The 12,621-nt window shown below is 38.2% G+C and overlaps 1 protein-coding gene across 1 annotated transcript in view; it reads left to right on the top strand.

The window, feature by feature from the left end:
* The first annotated feature begins 3,994 nt into the window (after window positions 1-3,994).
* LOC126101124 (AP-1 complex subunit beta-1) overlaps window positions 3,995-12,621 on the top strand; it is a 71,915-nt gene continuing 63,288 nt past the window's right edge. Inside the window, exons 1-3 of the mRNA XM_049911809.1 lie at window positions 3,995-4,130; window positions 8,852-8,968; window positions 9,042-9,212. Of these exons, the coding sequence (XP_049767766.1) occupies window positions 8,861-8,968; window positions 9,042-9,212 (279 nt within the window). The 5' untranslated portion in view covers window positions 3,995-4,130; window positions 8,852-8,860. The remainder of the gene's footprint in view (window positions 4,131-8,851; window positions 8,969-9,041; window positions 9,213-12,621) is intronic.

Genomic DNA, 12,621 nt, shown 5'->3' with positions numbered 1-12,621 from the left:
CGAGGTTTTCTGCGGAGTTAGTATTCCTAACAGTTGGTAAAAATGAGCATTGTCACATTTACAACTATTAGTAGCTTCTTCATTGGTTAATCATATGTTTACCTGTAAGTTCTCTTCTATGAGGATGGCCCACAAAGTAATTCGTCGCATTTTTTTCTTCAACAATTCTTTATCTAACATAATGAGAATTACACACACGAAACAATGGAATTTTATCTATTTATCCACATAATCTCCATCCTGTTCTATGGCCTAACTCCAGTGTGAAACTAGGGTGTGTATGCCTTGTTGCTATCAATTCTTGTCCTGGGGGTGGAGCCAGTGCTTCACTGTGTGAAGCATCTCCTCATCATTCTCAAAATGTCTTCCATGAATGGCATACTTTAATGGCCCAAACAAGTGGAAGTCAGAGGGGGCTGCAAGATGCATGTGGATGGTCTCCACCTTCTGATGACCTCACTCTCCATGCCCAGCGACTAACTGTACTGACTGTACTTCTGTCAACAGTAGATGCTCTACAGACTTTGCACAAGCGTTTGTGAATATTCCCCACAGTTTCTTCCTCTGCAGTGGGAAATTCAATGACAGTGCTTTGCTACAGCTACGCTATCTGTCAGAAGTGACGGACACTTGGCGCACTTATTTAGGAGACTTCAAATAATACATACATAACGTTTCGCATTCGTAGCGTTGTTTTTGGTTGAGGAAAAAAGTGCGGTGCATTGCTTTCTGGGCAGCCCTCGTATTTCTTTAGGATGACTTCGTTTTTGTGGCCAATTTTTTGTCGTTGTGAGTCTCACTGTTATCCCCTAAATCAGTCCTGGAGAATAGGAACACAGAGCTGGGACAGCATTAGGCTTCAACTTACGTTTTGGAGAAAGATACAAAACGGCAAATTCCAAATCTCTTTCATAATGCAAGTCAGCAAAATATGTTCAGCTCACAATCAGTAGTCACTGCAAATAAATCAACACACTTACAAGCATTTATATATTTTTGTTTCGTCTCATTGCTATTAGAAAGTATGTGAAACTTGATTCCTAACTTTTTCCGTTGTCTGCAGTGGTTATTACAAGACGCCATTGCAGTGGAAATCATTATTTTTCACTAATGATTATTCTCAGAATCCCTCGAAAAACCGATAATTGTTGCCTAAGACTGTGGTTAATCCTCAATCGCCTTAAGAACTCACATTCAGGTTAATAACCTAGCATTCATTTACCATTACAATGACAACACAATAGCTTATGGCAGCATAGGGCTATGAAGCGGTGTCAGAGGCAGCTGTGAAGTCAGTGTCAAGGCCAATTCACAGTGGCTGTCACATCAAATTACATCATGGCACTACCACGTCAAGGTGTATACACACTGTCTGTCAAGTCAGATCACATCTTTTTGGTTAGTGCAGTACTGAACAGTGAAAGTAAGGCTATGAGTTATCATCCATGTTACAAAAAGTCAGTAAAACACCAGAATTGAGGAACTAACAACGATAAAGTTTATTAATGGCCAAAGCAAACTTCATAGTGTATGTTCTTGATCAGTTTCGTGTGGTAAAGTACTAAGAAGCTAAACAACATTTCAAAACATCGACCTTCCATTGCTAGCAAACAATATTTGTTATAGATTCCTTACATAACTAGTAATATTATAAAAAACTATATTTTTCTTCTTTATTAGAGCCCCCTTCTTCACTTAAAATATTACTTACTGCAAATTTCTTCATCAGTTTGTGATCTTGTTGATATACAGAGTGCGCATCATCTCTCTTCTGTTTCTGTAAAACCTATATAATATTTCGCTTTCAGGTACCTTACCTTTCTTGTGGAAGAATACTTAATGGAAAAAATATCCAGTTAATCGTGAAACATTTACAAGTTGCCACTAAAACAAAACACAACAACAAGAGTAAACTAATTGTTTCATTTCATATCAGTAAGTAACTGTCACGGTAAACCCTAACCTAAAAGGTTCGCATTAATAGTGAAACATAATAATAAAAATAAAGATTAAGAAGAAACTAAAGCACGAAGTCCGGTACTATTATATGAGCGAGAGAGGCGAAAATACAGTAGGTTAACTTCCGATTTTAGCAGACGATGACAACGTCAAAACTTTCTTCCCGGGAAACCTGAGGTGAAGTGATGGACCACTGATGGCCTGTGTGAATGCTGCCATTTGAAATGCGCTGCTGAATGATTTGATATGACGTGAGGTGACATGACGACCACTGTGAATTGGCCTTCGCTGCTTGCTACTACACACGTACCCTGCGACCCATACTGTGTATTCTAGTAACGACGCAATTTTTCTTCCTGCATTTCCATCCATATTGATATTCTGACAGTAAAAAAACTCTCCTAGCTTTTGGGACTATTACTTCCTTTCAGGGAGAAAAGTGGGATATGTTAGAAAGGAGAAGCATTTCATTCAGGATGAGAGGAGACCCACCTGTTGTAAGGACAAAGGGAAAACGTAGAAGATATGGAAGGTGTCAGTCGATGAGACACATAATGCATAGCTTCCCCACTAAAATCTATTGCCATTTCTGAGCAAGAATGAAAACAAAGTTTGATATTGTAGGGGCCCAGCATCTGCAACAAGTGAACATGGAATGGTTTTTCATGAAGACATTAGTGCAGAATGCTCCCTTTTCTCTATTGGAGGTTCTGAATCACAAACCTACACTATGCTGCGAATTATGAATCAATTCTTGACGTTATCCCCTATCGACTGGTAAGTTTTTTCATGCTTAGTCTCTTGCAGTTGTTGTCCACTTGCATTCTGTAGCGTCAGTATGAGTGGCCCCATATTCAGCGAATTTATTGTCACACTAATATTTGCTTCATAGCATTTTGTTACATTCAAATCTGCACCAAGTACTTCATGAGATAGCTTAGATACAAGCACAATTCTGTATGCCCTTATATGTTGCCAAACTTCTACTGCCACTCTGCCCACTTTGTGATGAGGAAGTATTTTTTTTTTTTAAATAAGCACTGAATGTAAAATATAAACCTAGCTCTATAATTTGCAACTGAACCATGTAGATTTTCGAGAAGAATTTCAGGTCTCCCAGCTCAGCAGAACAGTGATGGACGTTGGTTTTTGGAACTCAAGTTGTTGTGTCTTCAAAGTTTGTTTGTTCAAGACATAATACAAAAGAAAGCCTGTTATTGTGTTGTGTTGTAGAACTAGCTCCAACTTGCCATTAGGAGAGACCTGTTGATACAGTTGTTGTTTTCTTAACACCAGAAGTCTCAATATTATATTGCTGCTCTCACTCTTCAGTGACTTGATAGCTTAAGTTTATCTATACCAACAAAGTGTGCCTGCTACTTTTCTTGTCTTGAACGTCAGCTTTTGCTACTCTTACATGCTACTATTGTCACAAATAATGTAATACAGTTGCACTTACATAGTTAATGGGGTGTAGGGAAATGTCACTGCCGTTTGAAGAAGCTGCATCCTTGGTGCCATCGACGGTTATCACCATAAAGAGTAATAAAACACTTCGAAATGCTGTTTCCGAAATCTGCATCACTCTGGAGAGAAAGATTTATTTTATGTATACAATATATCCCAGCTAATTTTCTTGGCAGTCTTATCTTTAAGATTTTTTCTAGCTTGTATTAGAAGCTTTCATTGACGTATCATACAGTACTTTTCGTCCCTTGCACTTTCACTAACACGCCAGTTGCACTGTAACACAGAAATGAGACTAACGTATCTGTCGCGTACCTAGGGTGATAACGTCATACATAGAACTGAAAGATTATCACTAATATGATCTGATTTGTCGAGATCGTGGTAGGAGAAAGCTTTTAAAATATGCAAGAGCAATGCGGGTGTGTACCTTGACACCAATATTCCCTAGCTGTTGGCTAACTGGTGTTTGCGAACTTTCAGTGTTTCGTGATTGATGGTGATAAACAAATTCCGTTGGATGACAGACATAGTGATATTGCAACTAAAAATAAAAAATCACAATAAACTTCTAAGAATGGTGTAATTTTTTGCTCTAAATGTACTTCGATAACACCTGTTCGATACGAAATTGTTTTGGCTGTCAAAAGGTGTATCTTTGACTGCCAGTGTGTGGGGTGGAACTTGTCAAGTGAGAGAACTAGGTAAGTTATTCTTCATTTGCTTTTTGATAGATTGTTGTATTGTATGTTGGTTGTTGCATCGGTTTCTTGTCTGCTGAATTTGCCGTTCTGAAGTTTTGGTCCTATTTCGAAAGATGCTTCCTCACGTAGGGCCTAATGTAGGTTATGGTTGCAGGGCTACTCCAACAGCAAATACTTATAATGTTGTTTAGTATTGTAAAGAACAGAACATAGCGCAAGACAATTCAAGGCGATATTAATTCTTGTTTACAATATTGTGAAACGATGCAATCAATCGTAACAGGCGTACTCAACATATCATAGTTTTCGTTAGCCTGTTCCGGCTGTTGTACGGAAGTATTTCGAACATAGGGTCATTCCATGCCAAGTGGTCTAAACCTTCCCACCATCATGTCTCCAATTTTCTTCAAATTTTATCTGTAGCACTAGTCAAGTGCTAAATTAAGTTTCTCAAGATTTTAAGCCTCTAGCTGCAATACTTGCTGATCTACACCCCCTTGTCTGAAGGGTAGTAAGTTCGCATGCGCGCGACATCAGACAAAATGCCATTTTTGGGGTCTCATAAAATTGAAACCAATTCATAAGAATGGTTAGTAAGATGAGACCCTGTACAGTTTTTTGTGCTGATTCAAACGAAATTAATTATAAGATTACTGATGCAAAATCCGGTCAAACAAGTCGACTCAAAGTGTACCCCTAATTCTGTCGTGACTTAATGCGACAAATTTTGACCAATATTCAGACTGCAATAATTTCCTTGCAGATAAAGATATGGACTTGAACTTTTTACCAAGTCTTATCTTTGTGCTGGACATAATACAGCTGGATTTCCAACTACCCAGGCTTTATAGTCGCCTTGCAAAATCTCTTCAAATTTGGCAGTGTCAGCGCAAATGGCTTTATTTACCAAAGTTCAAAGCCCATTACTACAAAATAGTCAGCCTGGATTTAATTGTGAATAGTATCATCTGAAAGAGAAACTCTTGCTCTACAAGATGGATATATTTTTCTTTTGCAACGCTTCCATTAAGTGCTTATTTACTCAGGTCAAAGTATCTTATATTTTGTGTGCGCAGTGCCCTGCGTTGGTCCATGATGGCTGAGCCATTACTGGTTATCACAATAAAACCAGCATCCCCATCGCCATAGGGGCCACGCCCGATAGCCATGCAGTAACAGCCACGGGTGGGTATCTTTACTGCAGGTTCCCAAGCCTGATTACAGGGTGTCTTTACCACAGGATCCCAAGCCTGATTGTGGGTTTCTTTATGCAGGTTCCCAAGCCTGTCTTCCTCAGTTACTTCATCATTCTGGAAGCATCGTTGATTTGCAAGAGAATGCTTTCAGGAAAACTGTATTGCCGACCAGATGATGTCACTGATGGAGCTGGAATAACACCAATGATAAGTTGTTCTGGAATCCAGCAAGTATCACGTCTTAAGGGCCAATAAAATGAACTTGCAGGACCATGAGGATGCATAAAGCTTATGAAAGCATCTTTCTGTTCGACTGAGATTTCAACGATGTTTCCAATCCACCATTTCTTTTCATAAATGCAAGCAACATACTGCCCAGGCTGAAGATCCATGACTTGAACTACTACTTCAGCAGCACTAATTTTGGCCAAAAAAGATGTCGCATCATTAGAAACTCTACTGACCTTAATTGTCGTCATATCAATGGGCAAAAAATGGTGGTTTTCTCTTGTGCCAGCTAGAGTGTGCCCTTGCAGGAATCTTTCTTCTTGAGAAGCTTTTTCTTCTTCAACTTCCTCTTTGCTGATGAAAAAGAATTTGATTCCATTGATATTATCATTGCAGAAGTTGAAAAGATCTTTGGGTGTTAGAATCTGGTTTTCATATGGACGTTGCAAACTTGCTCTTGCTGCCAACCGTTTTGTTGTGCCTCCAATGCCATCACAAGGCGACTTTCCATGGCTTGTTCCAAAGAAATTCCATTCTGCTGTTATTTCAAAATCTTCTTTGTGATAGCATAAGTTGAGAAAATTCTTGAAATTCTTATATTGTGCAGCTGAACCATCACTGAAGTAGTGGATGTGGCTTATTTTGGAAAATTGCATCTTCAGGTAATTGATTACTTTTCCAATGTAAACATGGACAGTAATCGTATCGTGTCGAAGGCAGTCACTAATAACACAAAGATTCACACATTGCACCTCTTCGTTTTCACAGTAGTAGACTACAAATGGATGAACTGTTGCTTGACTGTTTTCCCAGTGAAAGCCTTGCACTGCATCTTGAACAATAAATGAATAGTTTTCAGCAAAATCCATTAGTATTATGAATTCGCCTTCTTTCAAATCAGTTTTGAGAGCTTTCAGGTGCTGGCTTTGATGCTTGGCAATGTAGTGATGACAAGACAGGTTCCAAATTTTTGCTGCAATATCTTCAACATACTCTTCTGTTGAAAGCTGCTTTGTTTCTAAAGTATCCCTGTCGGTATGAATCCATTGTTTGTACTCAATCAGTTCTTCAGGGTCATTATCTTCAAAATATGTTGCAATAACTGCTTCTACACCTTCTGGACCAGGGCAGTTTTCACAACGATGAAGCATACAATCCTTGTTTTCCAAGCTGCAAACAGCTTTGCTAAGAATTTCCTTGTAGTCTTCATTGATTGATGCACCAGTGAGCATAAGCTTGACATTTTGGTGTATTGTACAGACACAAACTGAGTGCATTCCAGCAGAGCCAACTGTAACACACCATTTTGGTCTAAGCTCGCAAAACTTTGAGAAGCCAATTTCTGGTCCATTTTGCTTCTGATAAGACACGTACATTTCCTTCAAATTGCAAAGCAACAACCGCTTTTGCTTGTACACCTTTGTTCCTGAAATTCTCACAGGCACACAGTCTTTCTTCCCTGGACAAAGTCTGCTGAATTCGTCATCTTGAAAAAAGTCATGTACTTTCTGGACAACTTCATCTGAAAGCTTCCTTCCTTGCCGATTTGCTGGAAAAGCTAGAACACCTTGCTCATTCTTCAGTTTTCTCGCTTGCTTTACCATTCTTTCTGATACATTAAATGCTGTTGTCGTATCTTTAATTGTCCAGCTTCTTGGAACCAAGGTCAATATTTGAACTTTTGTCCTACGATTTGACACTTTACATTTTTCTTTCAACTCTTCTATAAGATTATCAAGATCTGCACAATTATTGCATGGGCGACTTTTACTTGAACTTGGCTGTTCATCGTAATTGATTCCTACAGCAGCAGCAATTTGATTCCCAATTAAACTTTGTGCATCCAAGATCTTTCTTTTTGCATAGCTTTGCTTATCTCTTTTACTTAGTTGTCTTCTTTTCAATGGTGAAGCACCAATAAATGATAAACTTTTGTTGATGGCTGGTTCAGTTTCATCCGTTGTGAAATCTTGTTCAGATTGGGTTGATAGTGATGATGAATCTTCTAGCTTTTGGTTCAGTGCCGACATGCAGCGAGGGCAAAGCTTCTGACCAGGTTTTATATCAATCACTTCTTTTTTCTTTAACAGGCAAAGTTTGGCAGCTGTTTCATTATCAAGCAGTCTAAGTCCAGCTTTTACATTGTGATTCCTCTTCTTGAATGGATTGCAACATTTCTTTTGCATCGCTTGATATTCATGTAGGAAGAGGGCTTCATGGTGGAAGCAAATGATGGAATTTTCGTCAAGTTTGGCTTCTGAACGCGAAACAAGCAATTTCTGGTCACATTCTGTGAAATCACTAAACGCTTTGAATCCAGTCTTCTTAGCATAGAAGATAACATGGCACTTTGATGCAGCAGCATCTTTTCCAATTGAACAGGGGGCCAACGATTCTTCTTCTTCATTAACTTCTGACATCTCTCACTGGCCAATCACTGAATAAAACACGAATGAAATATCCAATTATATCAGTAATTCTAAGCGACTATTAAGATTCAAATTCCTAGAAATGAAGAAAAATTAGTGCATCGCGCATACAAAATATAACAACTTTGATGTGAGTTAATGAGTACTTAATGGTCGCGTTGCAAAAAAAACAAATGTCAGTCTTGTAGAGCAAGAGTTTCTCTTTTAGGTGATACTATTCACAAGCAGATTCAGGCCAACTATTTTTTAGTAATTGGCTTGAAACTTTGGTAAATTTTACCGTTTGTGCTGACACTGCCTAATTTGAAGAGATACTGCAGGGCGACCATATGGCCTGGATCATTGCAAATCCGGCTGCATTATGTCTAGCACAAGCATGAAGCTTGGCCAAAAGTTCAAGTCCATATCTTCAACTGCAAGGAAATCATTGCAGTCTTAATATTGGTCAAAATTTGTCGCGTTGTGTCACGACAAATTTTGAAGTATACTTTGAGTCGAGTTATTTGACCGGGGTTTGCATGAGTAATGTTATACATAATTTCGTTGGAATCAGCAAAAAAAACTGTACAGGGTCGCATCTTACTAACCATTCTTATGAATTAGTTTCGATTTTATTAGACTCCAAATATGACATTTTTTTTATGTTGCATGCACACGGACTAAGTACACTTCAGACAAGGGGGTCTAGATCAGCAGCTATTGCAGCTAGAGGCCTGAAATCTTGGGAAACTTACTTCAACACTTGACTAAAGCTACAGTTAAAATTTGACGAAAATTGGAGACCATGATGGTGGGAACTTTTTTCAGTTTTAGACCACTTGGTGTGGAATGACCCCATAGCGTAATATTATTTTTCATTTTCTTTCAGCATCCAGCCATGACTGACTCAAAGTATTTTACCACAACAAAAAAGGGTGAAATATTTGAACTGAAATCTGAACTTAACAATGATAAGAAAGAGAAGAAGCGGGAAGCTGTTAAAAAAGTACGTATCCGCCCTCCAGTCAGTTTTTGAACACAGTTCTTTCAACACTCTTGACACTGATTTCTCTGTGCAGGTTATTGCTTCAATGACAGTAGGAAAAGATGTTTCTGCTTTATTTCCTGATGTCGTTAATTGTATGCAGACTGACAATCTCGAACTGAAGAAACTAGTGTATTTATATTTGATGAACTACGCGAAGAGTCAACCTGACATGGCAATAATGGCAGTAAACACTTTTGTAAAGGTGAGTTTCATATGTTCCCCGTGGCTTTACGTACACAGACGACAGTAATAAGACGTGACAGTATTTAGAATTGCGGTAGTTGTGGTCATACATAATATACTACTGTAGAAGCGTCGGTGGATTGCCGTAGCAGTCGGAGAATTGTTTTAGTGGACTAGTTATTATTGGTTAGATTTGCGTTATGAGATTAACAGTAAATACAACTGACATAAATATTCAGATGAAATAAGTGCTATAGAATAGTATCAACTTGTGCTTTCTGGGCATAGTTCCTCAAGAGTGTATCATTACGGAAACGTAAGATTCCAACCGTCTGCTTCGACCCATGACAAAGGTGACAGATTTTAGCTTCCAGTGTATACAATATGGCGACCCTAACTTCACCACCCTCGGCCAGCTTATTTTGCGCATATAATGCATATACGCGCGAACAGAAATAGACAGAGTATTTCACTCCAGCAATAAAATGAAACTAATGGGACAACCGCGGGAAGTAAATGGTTTAGGGAGGGCAGAGATAAATACACAATACAAAACAAATATTATCCGCAAGTCAAACATAAAGTTAGGAAATACAGAAGCGTCCGATCCTACCCGTCGACTTTGACCCATGACGTCACAAATATGGCGGAAACGACCATAAACGACAATTCCAATATGGCGGATATGAAAACGTCGCATACGTATCATAAAGACGAAAATACATAGACAAACAACACACACAGGTTTCACAAAAAGCCTAATGACTCTAACGGGACAAGCGTGGGAAATTGGGGGTTTTTGGGTGGGGAGAAACTAAATATACACAAATTTAGCCACCCACCGCCATACAAAACCACGCAAGACGACGAAAAAAATCGACATCACAAAACTCACCAAATACCACAAAACACATTCTTATCCGGAATCGGACACTTCCCTTGACCTATATAGATCTACAGTAGCTCCCGATCCCATAAATTAGGATCGAACACTTCCCTTGACTTATATAGCTCAACAGCAACTCCCGATCCCATCTCCCATTACAAAAATCAACATACTCCACCAAACATTGAGATTGAACACTTCCCTCCAACTATATAGCTCAACAGCAGCTACCAATCCCATAACTTAGGATCGACCACTACCCTTGACCTATGTAACTCAAAAACATCTCCCAATACGAATACCAAATATGGCGGATATAAAAACGTCGCATACGTATCAAAGACGAAAATAGCCCTCAAACGAGAACTATTAATCCGGTCTTTCATATCCATGCCTGAACAAAAAACCACAACCGAATACACTTAATAACAAACTCAGCCGACGTACAGCAATCATCATTACATTAACCATCACACAAAACCGTTAACACAGTAATACAAATTCCGCTTCAAAAAGACGCACGCAGCACTCACCACTGACAAACAGCAAACTGAGCCCAACACACCAAACAAATGAAAACCATGAACATACCACCAGAGGGCACAACAAACAACAACACGACATCTACAAACACGCCACACTCACAAATCAAACTCCGCGCCGTAATAACGTCACACACCACAACACCCTTACGTCACGGGTCAAAGCCGACGCGTGAGATCGGATGTTTCTGTTGACCCTAAAGTTATTAACATAATAATAATTTTGTCATTCGGCCATCACAGCAATAGACAACGTCATATACATACTAAAATACAATTAATAGTTTGAAAGAAACAACAGGTTTCTTGTTAACATTATAGTATTATATTACAGTTGATAAATTCTCTTATGTCATAGAATGGGTGGACTAGCCAGTCATGAATTGTTTGTTTGAATAATTGTTCAGGTAATTCTTGAACAGATTGAGGACGATTATTAAATAATTTGTACCCCATGATTTCGTAGCTGTTGAGTGACTTTGACAATCTGTGGTAAGGAATATAGAGGCACCTATTCCTTCTTGTGTTGTGGCTGTGTACATTTTCTCTGGTTTTTGTTTCTGGTAATTTCTTCTTCGTATAAATTAGAACATAGTATATGTACAAGTTTATAACAGTCATGATGTTCTGTTCACAGAACAATGGTTTACAGTGTGCCTTATATGCAGAACCAGTAATTATCCTAATAGCTTTTTTGCAGTATTAATATGTCATGTACACAGCTAGAGTTCCCCCACAAAATAATTCCATATGTTATTATACTTTAAAAGAATGAAAAATAGGATGTTCTAACATATTTTTCAGGAACACAATCCATAAGTCGCCTTAACAGGTAAATAACTCTTGACAATTTACCAATAATATATTGTACATGTTGACCCCAAGATAATTTATCATCAATGTATACCCCCAAAAATTTGACATAACTTGGATCATCTGACAGAAGCTTGTCTCTAAGACTACAGACCATCTGCTGTTTTGTTTTCATTCAGCAGGAATCCATTTGCCTTGAACCAATAGGATGCTTGGTCAATTGTCTTTTCTGCACAAGTTTTAAGGCTATTGAAATCCTCACTAGCATGAAGAAATGTTGTATCATCTGTATACAACACAGTGGTGGACTTGATAAATGACGGCAGATCATTTATCATTATCAGGAACAAAAAGCACAGATCCCTGCGGAACACCTACCTTGACTTGCTCTATACTCGACATTTCTCTCCCTACACAAACAACTTGCTTAAGATTCTGAAGATATGATTTTATTAATTTGAGGCTGTTATGTCTAATGCCATAGAATTCCAGTTTTTCTAGGAGTGGCTTATGCTTTACACAGTCAAAAGCTTTGCTTAGATCACAAAATGTGAGTTGAGCATAGCCCTTATCCTCAAACACTTGATGTAAGTATTTGACTACAAAGTCTATAGCATCCACAGTAGACAACTTTTTCCTAAAACCATACTGAGATTCACTAATTATTCCTAATTTTTCAAAATAGACAGATAGCTGTTGGTAAATTACACATTCCAGTATTTTAGAAAAAGCTGGGACTATGGAGATTGGTCTGTAACTGGAAGGTGAGTCCATATCTCCCTTTTATATATTGGAATTACCCTAGCCACTTTGAGTTCTTCGGGAAAATATCCTTCAGATATGCATTTATTTATACAGAATGTTAAGGGGTACACAATATAGTCTATTACTTTCTTTAGTAAATTACAGGATATGTCATATATATCTACACTGTCTGAAGATTTCATCCGTTTTACAATACTTAGGACATGACTAGGTGAGACCTCGGAGAACATAAACGTACCTGTGTCTGTTGGTGTTCTGCAAACATTTTTAGAAAGTAACTCTGATGAACTGATATCAGGTTTGATTATAGTATTTCCTACATTTTCAACTGATTTAATAAAGAAATCATTGAATTTTTGGGGACTTATATTAATTTTTTTGCTTCTCACATCTTTAGCAACACCATTTATTAATTTCCATGC

The sequence above is a fragment of the Schistocerca cancellata genome, chromosome 9 (genome assembly GCF_023864275.1).
Source record: "Schistocerca cancellata isolate TAMUIC-IGC-003103 chromosome 9, iqSchCanc2.1, whole genome shotgun sequence".
Classification (NCBI taxonomy): Eukaryota; Metazoa; Arthropoda; class Insecta; order Orthoptera; family Acrididae; genus Schistocerca; species Schistocerca cancellata.
The sequence above is the reverse complement of the archived record's forward strand: the minus strand, read 5'-3'. Positions and strand labels throughout refer to the sequence as shown.